The 19,179-nt window shown below is 39.4% G+C and overlaps 1 protein-coding gene and 1 long non-coding RNA gene across 3 annotated transcripts; both read right to left on the bottom strand.

The window, feature by feature from the left end:
- Positions 1 to 8,221: 8,221 nt before the first annotated feature.
- On the bottom strand, positions 8,222 to 15,328 carry slc5a3b (solute carrier family 5 member 3b). Of its 2 annotated transcripts, none has more exons than XM_023415943.2 (2): positions 15,111 to 15,328; positions 8,222 to 12,916 (listed from the first exon to the last, which is right to left on the bottom strand). In XM_023415943.2, the coding sequence occupies exon 2, from the start codon at positions 12,624 to 12,626 to the stop codon at positions 10,494 to 10,496; it is 2,133 nt and encodes a 710-aa protein (XP_023271711.1). In that variant the 5' UTR covers positions 12,627 to 12,916; positions 15,111 to 15,328; the 3' UTR covers positions 8,222 to 10,493. The 2 variants fall into 2 exon arrangements, with proteins under 2 accessions (XP_023271711.1, XP_023271710.1); XM_023415942.2 differs by lacking the exon at positions 15,111 to 15,328 and adding an exon at positions 13,884 to 15,091.
- A 1,241-nt stretch (positions 15,329 to 16,569) lies between these two features.
- On the bottom strand, positions 16,570 to 16,946 carry LOC147818587 (uncharacterized). The gene is made up of 2 exons (XR_015437841.1): positions 16,782 to 16,946; positions 16,570 to 16,645 (listed from the first exon to the last, which is right to left on the bottom strand). It is a non-coding gene; the product is annotated as an uncharacterized LOC147818587 (long non-coding RNA).
- Between the last annotated feature and the right edge of the window lie 2,233 nt (positions 16,947 to 19,179).

Below are 19,179 nucleotides of genomic sequence, written 5' to 3'. Positions count from 1 at the left end.
AAAATCTATCCTTTGGCAAACAGGAAGCCAGTGCAGTGATTTAAGGACCGGCGTGATGTGCTCCACTTTCTAGTGGGCAGGTGTTTATTCACCTGTAATTCCTTATCTGCTCACACAGAGGGAGGACATTACAAGGGGGATTTCTGGAATCAGTCTATAGGGACTTTACTGTAGCTCTCACTAGATGGCAGTATAATGCTACACATTTTCGGTCATGCACTTAATTTTTTTTCAGAGACACACAGTGGGGTCGAAAAGAAAAGGGGGTCAAAAAAGGTGAAAAAGGTAAATGTGTGCTTTTTGGTTCCGTGAGGAATTGAAACTGGGTCTTCATTTAGGATAATGTAACGTATCAGTTTCAGCACCCTGGAGTCATTACAGGGCCTTTGTCTTGCTCAAGGACTCTTCAACGTGGTGTCTGTTTGCTGAAGGGATTGTTTGAAACCAGATCCTGTGTTTGAAGAGGCGGCATCTCTCCCCCTCAGAGCCACGCTGCTGGAGTGGATGACTCCCACCATCAAGATCATTTATGTTTTGCAATGCAGTGCCAGCGGGTGGACGCTGCGCTGACTTTTTTTTTTTTTCACTGTAAAGTGAAACAAGAGAAAAATGGAACAGTAAGTACAAAGAGCACAAACACAAAGAGACAGATGCACACACGGAGAGAAAACTAGAGCTGAGAAAAGAGCAGTAAACTGTTGAATTCCACAGCCTCAGAGGAAAGACACAGATGACAGAAGTAGACAATAACACCTTGACTCTAACCTGATTAAAATTATATGCAAAATTTCTTTCAAATTGTAGAAACTGTTCTATGTGAATATAAACAGAGGGGTCCAAAAGTCTGAGACCACTTTCTGATTTGGACCCCTCTATATATTGTAAAATAAAGAGGGGAATTTTATCTACATTGCAAATACAGGGCTCTCCTCATGCAAAATCTACGAATTGGTGTCTTATGCAAATGGCATTTCCATGTGCAAATATTGCAAAGGGAGATTTTGCATATCAAAATAAGGAATAGTCAAAGTGTATAACAGCCTCCTCCATTGACCCTGGATTTTTGTTGCCTTTGTTTGTCTTGGTCTCTGGCCAGTTATCAGCATCTGCACATCTTAATAATATGGCATCTCAGTAATCTGATGTTTCATAATCAAACATTTCTTTAAAACATCAGGACTTTGTCTGTTGGCTCAGTGTGATGAAAGCATGTTACAACACAATGTGTGTTGAAATGAACTGACAGCAGGGGACCAGAACATCTGATGCTTTTCATAATAAAGGGAGAGGGACATTGCATCAACCCGAAACAGCTTTGTTATATTTCCATCATTTCTATCGTTAATAAAGTAAAATAATATAGTAAGGTAGAGCAGACAACACTTTTGTTATGTGGCAAAAGCGGAAATACCCTGGTACAGAATGCACATGTATGTGAAAGTACTCATAGTGTAGTAAAATGGCTCGTGTCAGTGTTTTATGATTCAATTTTGGGTGACATGACGGCTGAGTGGTCAGGGTGCTGACTCCCGGCTGGCCAGACGCTTTGCTGCATGTCACTCCCCTATTCTCTTTCCCAACATTTTCTGTCTGTCTTCATTTACCCAATAAATTCAATAGATTTGATAAATTGAACACAATTTTATTTATTTAATTCCATTCAAGTTAAAGGGGCTACTTGTGAGTTTACTCTGTCACTGAACATGGTTTCTTGCCAGGAGCAGGTGGTGGTGATAGTCACTTGCTAAGAGCTTCCGCCATCATTAAGTTTACGATACAAGAGGTTATAAAATGTCCTCTGAGCAGCACCGCTTCTTCAGGGCAGACTTGACACTACAGCAACTGGCTATTGGAAAGTGACTGAATTCATTTCAAAATAATTTAACTCAATTTGTATTTAATTTATTTTAATTTTTCATATATTATATGATTCTGGACAGATGTGGATGTAAACTTCAACTTGACTGGTTCCATATGAACTCAAGTGTAGCATTAGTAAGCCCACAACCACTAGTGGGCAGTAAAGTCATAAGGAGCATTCATACCCAGTATAAGAAACATGTGGGCAAGTCTCTATTTGTTATTATTATCATTATTTTAGTTGACAGCTATGGACTCTAAACAGTATTTCAGTTCTGCACATAATTTGTTTTTATCTAATTTGATTGATTTAACCCTCGAGATTGAATTTGATCGATGAACAGTACATTATGATTTGATCTATTGATGATATACTGCCTTGCAGTATTTCCAGTTCAATCTGTGTTAGATTTTACTTTTCTTTTATTATTAATTTGTTGGGGCACTTTTTTCTCTCCTTCATTTTTTTCCTCATGTTTTGTTTTAAGGCAAAAGGAGAAATAGAACTGCCAGTCTGATTTAAAAGATTTTTTTAATGACTGACTTGACTTAATGTACTTTATAATCACATTGAAAAGACAGCATGGCCCAGATGGTTTTTCAACATTGGATTTGGAAATGGTTTATAAAGACTGGACGAGTTGGTATTAGAGCTATTGGTGTGTGGGTGGTGGTGGTTCTGGTGTGGGTATGGCTCAAGGGGCCCACTTGGGAAAATGTTTTCAGCCTATAATTCCTAATAGCTAATTAGCCAATTATTCTGAAGCATTTTGCAAACAGCTGATGCCAATCAGCCATTACAAGCACGACTTTAGTGCTCTGCCTGAATTAACGTAATGCTTCGTATGATGCAAGTGCAGCATCCCCAGGTTGTAAACAAGCTAAGGACAACAAAGTGATGACTGAAATAACCTGAGGCCATCGGAAATCATCACAAGCCTGGATCAAGCATCAAGGGTCAGAGACGAACCAGAACAGCAACAGAAACCCCAAGGCGAGGCTGACATATGCAAAAGAGGGGGCAATACCACGGGAGCCAGTGAACCATAAAACCCATGCTCAAATGTTATGTAAAACCTGACATGTAAATTCACACACGCACATACACACACACACAGACTCAGACACCATATACCATAATATACTGCCTATTTATGCATACAGGAACACACTATACAAAGCATATTCTGTTACTTAACATGTTAGTGTTTGTCTGGATATATGTGTGTTCGTGGCACACTGAGGTCATGCCATGAATAAAGTGTTAACATACTGTAAATCAGTGTTCTGTGAGTCACAGGAGTCAGCCTACATCATTATATAGATAAATATAATCACAACGTTTTGGTTGGCCACTATAGTTATCTGGCCATAAATCCAGAAATACCTGTCCATGTGACAAACAACTTCAGCTTCAACGGTACATGCTATACACGAATGATTACTACTTTTCAATTCAATACAGTATTTCATGTAGTAACTTGATTGTGATGGGAGCAATCCTCCATATCTCCTCTCTGTTTTCTTTGTCCTTGAGTGACAGTACGGCAGTACTTTTCCACAAATGCACATGAGGCTTCTTGCCTGCGTTACCACTCCCTACTCCTAGTGAAGATGATGATCACTCCTTTTATCTCACTGAGGTTCTGACCTAACGCTTTAAGTCTGACCTTGAAGCCTGACCTAACAAGGGCAGCAATAAATGCAGATTGGTATTAAGTTGAAATATAAAGTCACACTATCTTCATCAAGTCACAGTCTATGTTGCATAACTGTTGCTTGGCAATGCGGCTCTAAGACAAGATTCATTTGCCATGTCTGTCTGGCATTGAAAAACTTGGAATAATCTGTTATGCAGGTTCAAAACAGAGATTACAAAATTGAGTTAATCAGCGCTCATTGTGATACCTCAAACTTTTTAGAGAGGCCATTTTGTAAGCGGCCACAGCAACAGAGCTAAATCAAAACCTACATCATGGTTTGACTACAACTCCAAACAAACCACTTCTTGGCATTTGTAGTACCAGTTGTTTATTGATTTTAGCTAGTTAGCTGTTTTTTTCCATGCTCCGCCTCCTTAAATTCCTCCACCCATGCATAAGGCACAAAACATGGTCTGACAGCCAAGTGCATGATAGCTGGGTCCCAAAGATCTTTTGTTTTCTTAACAGACAATTACATTAGTTTTTAACCGGTCAGACAGGTCACGCTAGCCTTCATCTGTCATTGAGTTGTTATAGCTATGTATAGAGTGTGAAACGGTTAGACATGGGTGCACTCGGAACTAGTATTAACAAAAAACCAATATGGTTGAAAGCAATTCAGTAGAGTGTTAAATTACAAATAACTTTGTTGATTCAAATCAGTTGGTTTAGATCAATTCGAGTTCCGTCAGGAGCACTGGGACATTTTTTCCGGTGGCCTGAGGGTCGTTTTGGCACCGTAAACTGATAACTTGACCAGCCAGTGGAATGAATTGAGGGGCCACTCTGAATCCATGCATCAGACACATGGATGTATCCATGATCAGATACAACGTCAACCTTCTCCACCAGTAACATTTTAGACATGTCGCCTGGTGAAATGGATCGGTCGTCGTCATGGTGAGAAAAAAAGGAAAGGTGAAGCAAAAAACAGGAGATTAAAAAAGAGAAACAAGTAACAAGGTAGTGACCCCATCAATTTGTAGTGATTACTGGTAAGTAGACAATATTTTGATCTGGATCTACTATCTTACGAAGGCCATCATGCCACTACCATGGTAACACTACTATCTATCATTCATCAGCAAAATGCCATAATTCTATATTACAAGCCCTTTCCCAGAAAAATACATCTCCCTGGAAAGTGCAAAACATAGTGGAAGGAGAATGAAGTTCAGGCGCTGTAGGGGGTACCTAAGGGCACTAGAAGGCTTGAAACATTACATTCTCAACTTTGAACCTCAGCCATCACTGTTTCCCTCTTTCTTGTCTTAAATTTTTCCACCCTAACCTATTTTCTGAACAATGTGGCAGTGAGTTCATAGTCCTATCTTATCACAGAAACATGTGAGAAGAGTGATAAGGATTGTTTTTGACTACTTACATTATGACTTACAAGAATGAGTCCTGTTGCTAAGGTTAGCTTCTTTACATATGAACTAACCTTCTATTTTTCTGCATCATATCAATAACTTGCTGTTTCCAAATCAGCAAACTCTTTATCAGCAGTTTATACTTGACACTCCAGCCGCCATGCTGTTGATTTGTCACTAAATCACTCATCAAGAATGTTGTTGTCAATGGTCAGTTTGACCCAGTAAGATGGGAAAAGGCGTCACTGGTGTATGCCTCATTGATTCACATTCATCATGTCGCGGCCCTAGACACTATTCTCCCTGCTGTTATTACTAAAGGAGGTAAATATTTCTTTTTGCCATTGAAGGCCTATTCAATAGATTAATGCCAGAATACCTGGCATGCCGCCATAGTTTAGTCGGGGCTGTGAATGGGGAATGACAGGAATGCATTGACTATGTGTTTGCTGTATATTTGAAAGGTCACATCACATTCCCTACATGGCTGCTTTCGTTGCCACCCCAATAAGAATGAATAACAGTGATGTTTTTAAAGTTTCAGAATGGATGAACACCCAGCGGCCCCAAGGCTGGGCTCAGAAAATCCCAAAAAGTCATTAAACATGATTGGAAAACAAACAAAAAAGCAGATATCGAAAAGAGATTTTTATGTGTAATGTATTTTTCTACAACACACTAATAACAGAAACAGCTAGCTCATCATAAATCAAATGCATCACTTATAATATACAATATACAATATACAAAACCAAACATTACATTTTCATTCCAATCTAATGAGTTTCCTATAGATGCAAAGTGCTGAGGTGATGGAAAGACATTCTCTGCCCTTCCTTTACGGGTGTGAGATCTGCGTGGGAATGAAAAGCTATGCAGGTGCAAGTATGCCAGTATGCTGATCATTGATTGTGGTTTAAATAATGCAATCTGTTTACTTTTCATGGTTTCACATCACAGGAAGAATGGTAGAACATTACTTGTTTCAAAATAGCTGCATGCCATGCCAAACCCTGAAAGATACAAACCCTGATATAAACAGCATAGTTAGCAGAATTAAACTGTATTAGCAATGGTTTTCAAATCAAATCTGTGCATCATATACCAGACCCCAATCCGGATGGAATTGATTAGGTGGGCTGCACCACCAGCCTACAAGTTGCACCCAGGCAGCAGCAAAGGATTTGAAGAAGTAACATCCTAATTTCTTGGAAATACACCACAGCCAAAAAAGGGTGTGTTTAAGAATAGCCTCTGTAGCATTAAGGTGCAACTAGAGCCAAATGTCTCCAAGAGAACAAAGAAAGTTATGGGCGTTAAGAAGCTTAATGGACTGTGTTGACAGTTAGAACTGTTGGCATATTTTGTGGTTTTATTGTTTGTTAAACTGAAAGAAAATATTAATAGGACTGTGTTCCAAATAAAGTTATACCTACAACAGGCTGTACCTCATCTCGGTACATCCCCTGTGGTACCGTACCAAAAAGAGTTACAGCACAGTATCTGTGGTATTGTACCATAGATTTACCACAAACTACATTTTCTAAGGTAACTAACCTGTGGTACAGTAACACAGAGCCTGTTATCCTGTGATAAATGTTCCCAAATACCGCACAGAAATTTACCACATAAGCACGTGGTACAGTACCACAGGATTTATAATACAAATCCAAAGAATGTATGGTACAACACAACCAAAGCCTGAGGCCCAATCCTGTGGTAAATGTTACAAAATACTAAACAAGCCTCTATGTACCACAGGAATCTTCCAGAGGAGCATGTGGTATAGTACCACAGGGTCATAAGGGACTAGTACCACAGACATTTCATGTTTCGTAAGGGAACCAAACACTGCTAAGTAATGTTAGAGCTAATAGTTATCTGTATCTTTTCTTTCTTTATGCTGGGTGTTTAGCTGCTAGTATCCCTGCTAGGTCTCATAAGTTGAGAGGCAGGCTTGAAAAACCATTTATCAACCTGTTTTTGAAGGACTGACCAAATTTAAAGGTGCTATATGTATGTTTTTGCTATCGCAACATAGCCAACGTTAGCATTAACAGCTGTTTACTTACCAGTCTAAAAAAAATGTTGAAGCATGCTCAGCATCAAACTTCATGTCTTGTTTCTGACTTTGGAAAGCAACAACAATGTTAACTCTTGTTTTGCTTCTATTTGATTCTATTTGTATCACTTATATTCTTCTACTGAAGTTAGCATGATAACCAGCACTGCTTAAAGGGCGTATACTAACCTCTGGCCTAGCAACAATTATGGCCACCACCACCGGCTCCTGGCAAGAAACCACGTTTGGCAGCAGACCACCTTAACCCCAATCACAGCCCTAACGGTTATCTTAACCGTCCATCTAACCTGAACCATTTGATTACTAGAGCTTGTTGGTAGCAGTAGACAGCATCTCAGGAAGTACTACCTCAGAGGATCTGCTCTGGGCATTCATGACCTACTATGTATTTCATACCCCTTATCAAAAGATATCCATTTTGAAAGATCCCAAACAGTGATAATAAGAATACAAAATATAGGCAGATGGCTGGGGCACTGCAAACACTTACAGTCTACCAACAGGATGTGAATGAAGACCAACTAAATTATGTTTGCTTTATGGTGTTTAATTTTGGTAAGTCCTGCTTTATATGTCTTTAGGCAAAAGAATAGTATCTTATCCTCCACAGAGTTCAACTGACACTGATGTGTTGTGCTATAGAGAAGGCTGTATGAAGGCTATAAGAAATGCAACATTTACATTTGTGAATACGACTTAAGCAGTGTTTACATTTGGGCTGAATTTGCAAGCCTGCATAAAACATAACTATTCAATATTCAATAATATTCATATAAAATGACTACATTTTTTATGTAGCTATTGACAGATTGCAATGCATGCAGCCTAATTCATCATATCTAATAAAATCATCATTCCAAAGCTGTGAAGCTAGTTGGAGTATTTGTTTCACTATTGTTCGACTATTGTTCATGTTTTCACTGTCCAAAATAGACAATGAACAAAGCGTGGCCTGGATGCCAGTACTTTTCCACAAGGACAATATCATTAGTTTCCTCATGGGGAAAAAGCGAGGGCATGAGTCGACTGGGGGTTTGGTGGAGGAGTAAGCAAAATGTGTGAGAGTTGAAATGATGCATGACAAAGAAAATTCCACCTAATTTGAATTACTCAGTCAAGTTGTCAAATTTCTGGTGTTGCAATGTTCTGAAGTACACAATTCAAAAAGTTGTTTCTCACACAAAATAAATAATGGGTACACATTTGTTTTGTTTTTTTGTCTCAATGGAAGTTTTATTTTCAGTGTCTAAAAATAAAATACATAAAAATAACTCTCAGAAAGAAAGACAAGATTTTAAAGCTCTTTCCCATACAGCAATCACCACTTATCAATCCTTTATATCTTATGCATCATTTATGCCTGACATTGATAAGGATTGGCCTGTCACATTACGACATTGACTTTTTGCACTGAGGTCATTCAACACTGCTTCCAAATTATAAAATACAACAAATACATTTTTTCTTTTTTTTTTTCTTTTTTAATTTCTGTGTTGGTTGTGTTCATATCTGGGCACCTTACATTGTGGAAGTAAAGAGCACAACTCAGAAGGCCAGTAATTTTGTATACCTGGTTGAATTACCCTTGATAATGTCATGTGTAAACTCATCCAGCGATGTTCTAATCCTGTAACAAACGTCTGAAATGTCATTTACGATTTACATTATATAATTCTCTGCTGATATGCAGCTAATTCAAAAGGGAAATGCAGAAAAACTTTCAGGACATAAAACTTAACACTTTTTTTTTGTTTTCTTTGACTTTTTTGTGTTTTTTTCACTTAAGCATTGCACGCTAAGACATTTGGTAGGTGGTGTATAAAAGATACACATGAAACAAGATTAAATGACATTTCAGCACTGCAGTGCACTAAAGGTACATTGACGCACAGTGGATACACAAGAGATAGCCTAATATAGAAGAAATGTATACTGTCTGTGATCCAGTGAGCCTTGTATTACATTGTACACAATGTTAACATAATGCAACAGACTCCACACACTTTTCAACAATGTAACAATGAAACATAAAACCAGAGATGCATAAAATGTAAATTGATACAGAATCATGAGTATTGGTACTTGGGGCGTTTTGTTATGGTAGTGTGTAATAGTGTAGTGCATAAAAAGCTGCATGTTGGTGATACAATAACAGAAAACGGACACAAAAAAAAACAGTTGTAGAAAATGCAATATTTAAGCCATAAAAAAAAAAAACAGTACAGCTCCAGATGTAACATATAACAGCCAATCAAAAAGAATACGTACCACACAATATTAAGTTTGGCTATTTTTCCTCTTCCAATGAAAAACAAAAAATCTTAAAAGAGGATCATTTCTAATATTGTGCTTCTTCTCTTTTTTTTCTGTGCCATAAAATATGTACATATTCTAAATACCTTGTATTAACTGCAAGCTTGGCAAAATGATTTTTTATGCAATACCTCCAGTAGGCTAAATGAAACCAGTGGATATAATTATCACCATAAACTTAATGGTCATATGCAACACCAGCAGAGAAGCAATGCTTCTTAGCATTTAATATTAATTCTTGTTTTATAAATGTCATAATGATCCCCCTCATAAGAGATAAGCTTGGATATCATATTCTCTACAGCAAAACATTTGGACAATTATCAGGTGACAACCCTGAAAGGACTGTCCAGGGAATAATAATTAAATTGTAATAACATACTTGAAATTCTATCAATATTAATGTAGTAATAGTGTTCAGAGGCAGAAACATGTAAAAAAAAAAAAAAAAAAAAAAAAAAAAAAGGGCAATAACCTAAAATAGTTTTTACAGACATATGTATGCTATACCAGCAACTAAACTTACAGTCACTGTCAACAAGAGTGGAAAAAAAGCTTCTATCACAGAATACATGTTTTTTTTCACCGTACAAAAAAAAGAAAGACATGTGCATATGTCAAATAAGGCAAATATTAAATTCGCTTAGAGTACTACAATTCTAAAAATCCCAGTAGATATTCTGAATGAAGGATTAACAACAAGAATTGTACAAAATGGACACACCATTGCCAGATAGGCTTCATAGTCATAAAGGAGTATTGTTTTTTTCACATGAAGAAGCTTTAATCATTTTTTAAAAATGATTAGAATAAGCTTAGATCCCTGTTAGATAGCTACAAAAGACAACTGTAAATATTACAGACAAAGCGTCTCAAATCTCTGAAAATTCAACAGTTTGAGCCCCACATACCTTCCACCTTGATAAAAGTCCCCATTAGTTCGGTGCAGGGTTCAATTACAGTGAAAAATAAACAAACAGGAAGATGCCCACAGAGCAGACACAAGTTCAGGAGAAGTTTAACTCTAGGTGGCTCGCACAACATCTCTGCAATGACTCCTGCATCGTCCTGCACCACTTTTTGCTGTGCACTCTGTGCTCCGTCCTTATATCAACAAAACCAGTTCCATAAAAGTCCCCATTAGTTCGGTGCAGGGTTCAACTACAGTGAAAAATAAACAAACAGGAAGATGCCCACAGAGCAGACGCATAACAGACCCAAGTTCAGGACAAGTTTAACTCTAGGTGGCTCGTACAACATCTCTGCAATGGCTCCTGCATCATCCTGCACCACTTTTTGCTGTGCACTCTGTGCTCCGTCCTTATATCCACAAAACCAGTTCCGTAAATTCATGCACCTGCTACTCTCCCCATTCCCATTGCAGCCTTCCTCCGCTCTGATCATCTCCATCCTTCTATCACCAAATCGTTCTGCAGGGGTGGTTGCAGGGGATGTTTCTGTACTAGGGGTTGCTGGGTCATGTTCAGTGGATGGGACCAGGAGTTTGACATCCGCCCCATCCAAACACCTCTCCTTTCTGACATCTGTTGGCAATTCTTTACGTAGGCTTGCCTCACCATTACAATTCTTGTCAGACAGCCTGTACATTTCCTTTCGGTCCTTTGCAGGAACAATTTCAATGTTGCGGAGCCCCCAGATTGTGGTGGTGCAAACCTGCTCTTTATCTGGTGGAGAGGTGCAGAGGCTGACCACCACTGCTACCAGCCCTGAAATCCAGAACAGCCCAGCAGCAAAATACATGTAATGAACATGAATGATGAAGGCAGGCCTATTATCTGGCTGGTCACAGAGAGGCTGGCGGTAGATAAAAGCTAAGATCAGTCGTATGGTACCTAGTATGAAACCTGTCATGCCTCCGCAGAATGCACCCTTCTCATTACACCGTGTCCAGAACACACCTAGCAGGAAGAGGGCGGCGACTGGTGGAGTGAGGTAGCCAGCAACTTCCTGGATGTACAGGTATGTTTGTCCACCTTGCATTTCAATGATAACAGGGACCCAAGCAATGCTGATGACCACCATGAGTACAACAAACAAGCGGCCCACAATTAGCAGCTCACGCTGTGATGCCTTCCTCCTAAAAGTTTGGTAGATGTCCAGGGTGAAGATGGTGCTTGCACTGTTGAAGATTGAGTCAAGATCACTCATCAGGGCAGCAATCATGACCGCCATCATCAGACCCCTGAGTCCCACAGGCATCACAGCCATGACCAGACGAGGGTAGGCAATGTTTGAGCAACCGGCCTGAGAACCACACACAGCCATGCAGTGCTCTGGCCCAATGCAGGCGATCTCATCCGCAAACAAGATGCGAGAGATCATTCCTGGAATGACTATGACAAACATGGGCAGGATCTTGAGAAATCCAGCCATGAGTGTCGAGCCCTTAGCGTGAGCAATGTTCTTTGCTGCTAGTACTCTCTGAACAATGACCTGGTCTGCACACCAGTACCAAATAGATGCAGGGGTCTGGCCAAGAATGAAACCTGGCCAAGGGATGTCTTCATCCAGAGGACCGTGAAGGATGCGTAGTGAGTTTGGTTTAGGCTCAATACGACAGGAAGGAGAATAGGTGAAATTTCCAGTAGCCATTATAGCAGAAACATTGGGAATTGCCTGCATGTACTTAGTTCTGACACCCTCTAACCCACCGACTTTGACTAGGCTGATGATGGTTAAGGTTAGGGCTCCACCAATCATCAACACTGCCTGAAGGGCATCCGTATACAGAACTGCCACCAGTCCACCGGTGACAGTGAGCAGTGCAGTCATACTGATAAGCAGTACAATGGACAGATAAAGGTTCCACCCAAGGGACTCCTGAATAAAGAGAGCTCCAGCATACAAGTCCACAGATAGCCTGGTAAAAATGTAAAGTAACACAGACAAAAAAGCAAAGTAAACCTTTAGCCTGTCGCCACCATAGCGTTTCGACAGGTACGCAGGCATGGTGTAGACTCCTGAGTGGATATACACAGGGATAAACACCCAGCCAAGCAGCTGCAGAAGAAGAAGTGCATTAAATTCCCATGCTCCAACAGCAAAGCCACTTGCTGCTCCTGATCCAGCCAGGCCTATGAAATGTTCACTGCCAATGTTACTCACGAAGAGTGATGCACCTATCACTATCCACGTCATGGAGCGTCCAGCCAGGAAGTAGTCACTCACAGTGCTGCGATTGGCTTTCCACATGGCAAAAAACCCGATGACTAGCACCAAGACAAAATACAGTGCTACCACAGCTATGTCTGCTGCTTCCATTCCAGGACCCATTTTTACAGATTACTTTTTTAAAAATATGTCTTTGAAGCTCACAGCTACAGGAATCCTTCCAAAAAAAGGGAATATAAATAGTCAAAGTTATGGATTTAATTAATAAAAATGGAGCAATGGAAATGCTCTGCTTTGGTTTGCTGTCTGGATGGAAGCTGTAGTATCCACTGCCAGTTCAAATTCACTATAGGTGTGCTTCGGAGGGGGTTATCCACCGGCACTAAGGTCGTTCTACATTTAGAGGAGGATGTTGTAGGCTTCTGGTCTAGAAAACCCTAGAGTTAACATTCCTGCAAGACAGCAAAGACAAAGAAAAACACCTCATTAGAGCTTTAAATTTGAGAGGGAAAAACAGCGGACACAAATGCTTTTAAGTTTACGTTGACATAAAATGATCAAAATCACTAATAAAAGACATCGAGAAATATGGCATATAACTCTATAAACCACACGAAAATGAATATGATTGTTGATTTTAATATATTCAGTTTTCCAACTGCAGTATTTTTTAAATGTCGGTCATTGGGTTTAGCCGGACTTTACTAATGAATCTTTTTAACACAAAGGACTCAAGACGTGCCACTATAACAACATCAAAGAAAGCTTAATAACATTATATAAGAAAGTCAAGAAGTAATGTGTAGCCAAAAACTATGTACTTTCTACATTGCCTAATAATTGTCCAGACTTGTTTCATTTTGAAAATTTTGCACAATTCCAAACATGCCTGCACAGTCTCAAGCATTTCTGGAAAATGCTAAAGGCAGTCATTCTGTGCTGGCATAAAATTGTGACGTTCCATTTTATGGTTTTGGCCATGAATGAATAAAGAGTACAGGATGCACAAGCCAATAGAACATTACCCATTCACACACAATATTATAATACTCCATACACACACCTAATTCAGTTACACTAACACATCTAAACCCTTAGAATTGAAAACACCAACTTACATTTAGTTGTATTCTACGGTATAAACTGAACATGTGCTGAACAAATTGATACTTAAAGGTAATAGTGAGATAAATCACATTAAATCTCTTTCAGCAAATAATAATATGCATGGTGATGTATGAGCACATCTGTTTTGTGTCAATGACACACTCAAGCACACACTCTTGGATGTCTGGCCTCTTTTGAGGTTACAGCCTGTCATGCATGTTTGAAAATAACCCCACGCCTTCCATCTTCACAATCAGGCATTATGCATCTTTCTCTATAAAAGAAGCCTTTGTTTTCATTTTATCATCTCACCATCCATGTCTCCATGTGCTCCCCATAAAGTGGCCAAGAGTCTGAAATACAGTAATGTTATTCAATAGATTAATAGAATTTTATTTGAAAAGTGATATGTGGGATTTATAACATAACATAATCACTTCCATCCCAATATGCCAGAAACTACTTGTAGACCCTTCACCAAGACTGCTGCCAAAATAATATGGTGTTGCCATTGCCACAGTGGGACACCAACATTAGCCCAAGTTGATTCATATATTTGCCTCAACCAAAAACAGCAGGTGTAATTCATTTATTCTTCCCATCCCTGCAACAGAAGCCAATAATTAACTTCCACCAGTGGTGATGAAACTGGAGCTCTGATATAAGAAGTGTGAGAGTCTGCCCAAAGTATTCAAAAGCCAAGAGATGCCAAGAGGAAACAGCACTGACATGCATGAAGCACATGGAAGCACCTTAAATAACCCTTTAGATATAACAAAGTAAAGTACCAATTGCCAAAAACAATAAAAGCCAAACTTATGTTACAGCTAAGAGGAAATGCAGATGAGTGGTGCTCCTGCACAGGTCCACACAGCTTAAAATGTGAAAGACTTAAAAGCTGTTTCAATAAAGAACATAACATGAAATCCAGGCTGAATTCAGCTGCATGTAAGACAAGCTGACGCCACCATGGAGCAGTGGCATAATGGAGAGATGGTGTACAGAACAATGCCACTTTAATTGGTGGGCAGATGTATCCGAAAGCTTGAGACTGCCTTTGTGAATACAAAGAGGCGACATCAGTCCACGGCCAGGCTTGTACTGCACATATGCACCTATCAGGCTGTAGGAAATTTCTAGAACAGTCCTTCATTCATCCGACTGCGAAGGATGCGCATCCCCGAGGAGCGTGTATTTCTCATTAACAACTATCTTAAATGCACTACAAGACTCGGGTATGGATATTTAACACTACAGGCGAGTATGATATGCAGTGTTACTCAGATGTTTGAAGCATTTCTCCCTGGTTGACGTCAGTGCTAAAATATAGGCCACTCAGTCTGTTGAGACATATCTGACAGAGATAATCACTGATACAATATCTGCCATAAGCGAAAACACGGGTACGCAGGCTTAACACTGACAAATGATCGCTTATTTTTAAATATAAAAAAAGTCACTCGAGTGGTCAGGTAGTCACCTCACGTACTGACTCACCGGCTCCGCAGTTTAAAACACAAATGAACACTGAACATGTACCTTGGTTTGCTAATGCTGGCGTTAAATATGCTAAACACAACACGCCCCAGAGGGAAGATGTGGATGAGGAAGAAGTGACTCCGTCCTCAAGACCCGTAGCCCCCTCCACTGACGGTCGCTGCCTCCTCGTACCACACACTGTGGTCCTTGTGGTGGTTAGATGCGCGCAGCTCCTTGTCTTTCCCTGTATCTCTCCCCTCGCAGGATCTGTGAGACCCGTCAGACAATGCTCCCCTCTCCTTAAAGGCACCAGTTCAAGTCCACGCCCCATACGCGCCCATGACGCGTTTGGGTGCTAAACTGCCCACGAGAAGTGACTCCAGCCAATTATCCCGGACTCATGTATTGAACTACATGTTTTCATTAACTAAAGTACAACAGGCGCGTATATTTTAAGTAAGAAGTAATTCTAAAGGGGAAGTCAGTGGCCATTAGACACACCAACTTTCCACAGTGTGTTTTTTCTTTTTCCTGCAGAGGAGCTCTTTATTTTTGGCTTCTTTTAACCTAACACCACATTTATGGCACTTATAAATTATATCGAACTGATGGATATTAATGACAGCTCTTTTTAACATTACTCAACTGAAGATGACATTTGTATATAGATATTTGGTGATAATTGGAGAGAGTGTCCAACTTTAACCCACAAGCACTCCTTATAGCAAACAAAAATATATATACACTTGAGATGAGCCAATCCTCCCCAACATGCAACCATAAATAGGTATCAATGTGGCTAATTAGCCAGTAGTAATAGCTGTAATGTCTCCAAGCTGCTGCAAAACTTCCAATCGGATTTTTGATGAGAACAGTTTCGAATTACGGTGTTTTGTTTCTTAAGCCTCACTTGAATGGATTTTCATCCCGTGTGCCAATGATGATGCCCATAAGAGATAAAGTCGCGCAAACTTGACATGTTTTTGTTTAACAAGTGATCTGGCACAGATGAAGCTATTCATTGGCAAGCATAATAGTGATCCAGAGGAAATGGTTGTCATTTTAGCACAATAGCAGGGAACTAACCGCTCAACCAACTACCATCAGTGTTTAAGCTATTGTGACATAATTGTATGAGGTTTCAACATAATGCTGTCTCTCAGGGTTAAGATGAGGTCACTCTACAATAATAATCATATTATATGAAATATGGGAGAAATGCACATCTCCAATTCTGATCAGGCAGCAAAACTTTGCATGCAGAATGAGCCCATGAAATACGTAGCCTACTGTATTTACACAAACTAGATATGCAGGTATGGTGTGGGGCTTCACATTGAGACCCCCCAACTAAATATTTCAGCTTGCTAATGTGCGCATGCGTCACAAAATGTTGCACAATATTCTGTTATATGGGCTATTGTAATCATACTGTTAAGTAGGAGGTTCAGAATTGATTTAACTATCACCATGGGCTTCGGGTCAGGATGCAGGATGAATAAACGAAGGCCATTAAACATTTATCCAATCAAACAAAGGTTTATTCTCAGTTCATTATTTTAACATGAAAGAGGAAGACACATGGACTACAGGTTCTGAAAGGATAAAGAAAAGAAAATTAGCACAACAAATCAAAAAAGTCTAGTATACTAATTAGAGAAATAAGGACGAATAAGGATAAGTGAGACTAACAAACAAATTATAGGAACTAGAGTGTCACAAACTTCTTACCAGAGACCGCCCCATGTGAGGTGAAAAGAGAGTGATTGAGTGGAGTGAAGCCCTTAAATAGTCTTGTCGTACCCAGGTGAACTTTATCAGGTAAATGAGGGGTGTAGGATGAGAAAACAAGAGCCAATCGGTGATAAGGAAGGAAAGGAAGTGAGGTAGGTGAAGAAAGGAAGAGGAAAGTCAAAAGAAAATAGGGATCCTTACTGCACATACTCTTTAAAGTGCAAGGTCCACCTGACTACCTGATGTGTGTGTGTGTGTGTGTGTGTGTGTGTGTGTGTGTGCGTGTGTGTGTGTGTGTGTGTGTGTGTGTGTGTGTGTGTCAGGTAGGCTACATAAATGAATGACACTGTTGTACTACCACCACTATTAATATTGCATACATACATACATACATACATACATACATACATACAGTATAACCATAATCGTCAAAATAATAGTGATTTTCTAACGATCAGATGAGAGATTTGTTATCATGGTTGACCTCCAACAAAACATCTTGCAAGGCAGACACGGTTCTGCATACTACAGAAGGAGGGAGACTGTAAATTTCCACTGACTGATATCTTGGAAATTTCCATTTCCATTAGAAAAACCACATTTCCCACTAAACCTTGCGCGCATGTAATGCGTATTTGTTATGCGACAGTGATCGGTCGCTCAGAAATATATGGCAGCTGCCGTGGTGTGAGCACGGACGACCTGAGCTGGAAGCAGAAGTGAATTACCTGGTTATTTTTACCTTTTCGCTTCGTGCTGCTCTTTTACTTTCGCCTGGAAAGCTCACTTGATTATATTTACACCTAACTTTAGATCATCGTGCCCTCAAATGTTCAAATATATGGTATTGTTTAATACTATATTGTATTTTAGAATACTATGTTGTACAAAACTGTATTGTATTGTTACAACGTTAATACATTTTAGAGAAGAGATTAGACTCATTAACAAGTAGCCTACGTCTTGTGTGCACAGGTAGGCTATCATAACAAAATAAAAGAGGAAATGGGGAAAGGGAAAGATTTGGTGCAGGATAACTTCAAGTTAATGCTTACCATTTCCTTCTTTTCTCAGTGAGGTGGGAGCTTGATTATTATTGGTAATAAATACTATTATTAATTACCTTTGGAAGGTACATAGGAAAGTTATGACTGTGACTACTATTCAGTATGAATCCTCACAAGGCTATTTATGGGCAAACTTCATAATAATAGGGGTTTATGTACAGGAAAGCACCTTTATGTTTTGTGTCACCCAACTTTGTTGTTAGTACTAACAATCTATGTGTAAGACCCATGTTAGATATAACATCCGGTGAAAAACTCTTCCACAGGCAGTCATCTGCAGCTCATAGAAATATAATATCATCTGTAAATCAGCCATGTTCTACATCAGGTGATTTAGAACGTTTTCCCCTCTGTCTGAAGTTGTCCTAATTAGTCATATAAATTTGATTAAAATTGCTCAGTTCCTCTAAGAATTATGGCACAAGGCAATGCTTACAAGAATTCAGAAATGGATTGTAGGTTATGGTGTAGAAAATCAAAAAAAAACAAATGAAAAACTTTCATTTGTTCTTTATTGAACAAAAGTGTCAAGGGTCAGTGGTAAGTAGGACCAAAATGCAACCAACTCTTGGGAGAACGGTTCAGACAGGTTTATTAACAAACGTGAACGTGACATGAACAAACCCAGAACAAAACTGACGAACCAACACAGACAAAGGGGAGCACAAAGACTATATAGACACAGGAGGCAAGGTGATTGCACACAGGTGAAACACATCAGGGCGGGGCAGACAATCACTACACAGAAACAAGACCACGACAAGAAGCAAAAACACTGAGACAAACAAGGAACCTAATTACAAAATAAAACAGGAAGTGCAAAAGTCCAAAACAAAACTAACAAAAAGTGTCTGCCATAGCAAACCATGACAAAAAGTACAACTTTCCATTAATTGTCACTGAAATCAGCTGACCAGTTTTTGAGATACAGAATCTCTTTAACTGACAAACAAACAGACAAACAGGGGGAAAACCACCCCCTAGGCTGACGCTATAATAAACTCATTGTTTAGTAGTTGTGGCCGATTAGAAACACCAGTGTCCTGTTCCACAGCACTCTTCATGTGTACTGTATACACACATCACCAGACCTCCCAGCTTGTGTCATATAGTGCTGGCTATCATTGAGTTAGCTGATCTCACAAACACTATCCTTGGGATAGTTATCTAGTGTTTGTGTTACATGTAAACCTGAATTGTCCAGACAGGAAATGAGCTTGTTTAAGTGCAAATAATTGATCAAATAACTAGAAAATACTCAGATGCCATATGAAGGTTGCGCAGTCCAACACATTTTTAAATCTGAATGCATATCCTTGGTCAATGCC

The sequence above is a fragment of the Seriola lalandi genome, unplaced genomic scaffold, assembly GCF_002814215.2.
Source record: "Seriola lalandi dorsalis isolate HSWRI2012SDOR001 ecotype SW California unplaced genomic scaffold, Sedor1 jcf7180002054559, whole genome shotgun sequence".
Lineage (NCBI taxonomy): Eukaryota > Metazoa > Chordata > Actinopteri > Carangiformes > Carangidae > Seriola > Seriola lalandi.
Note: the sequence above shows the minus strand (reverse complement) of the source record. Positions and strands in the feature narration are given on the sequence as shown.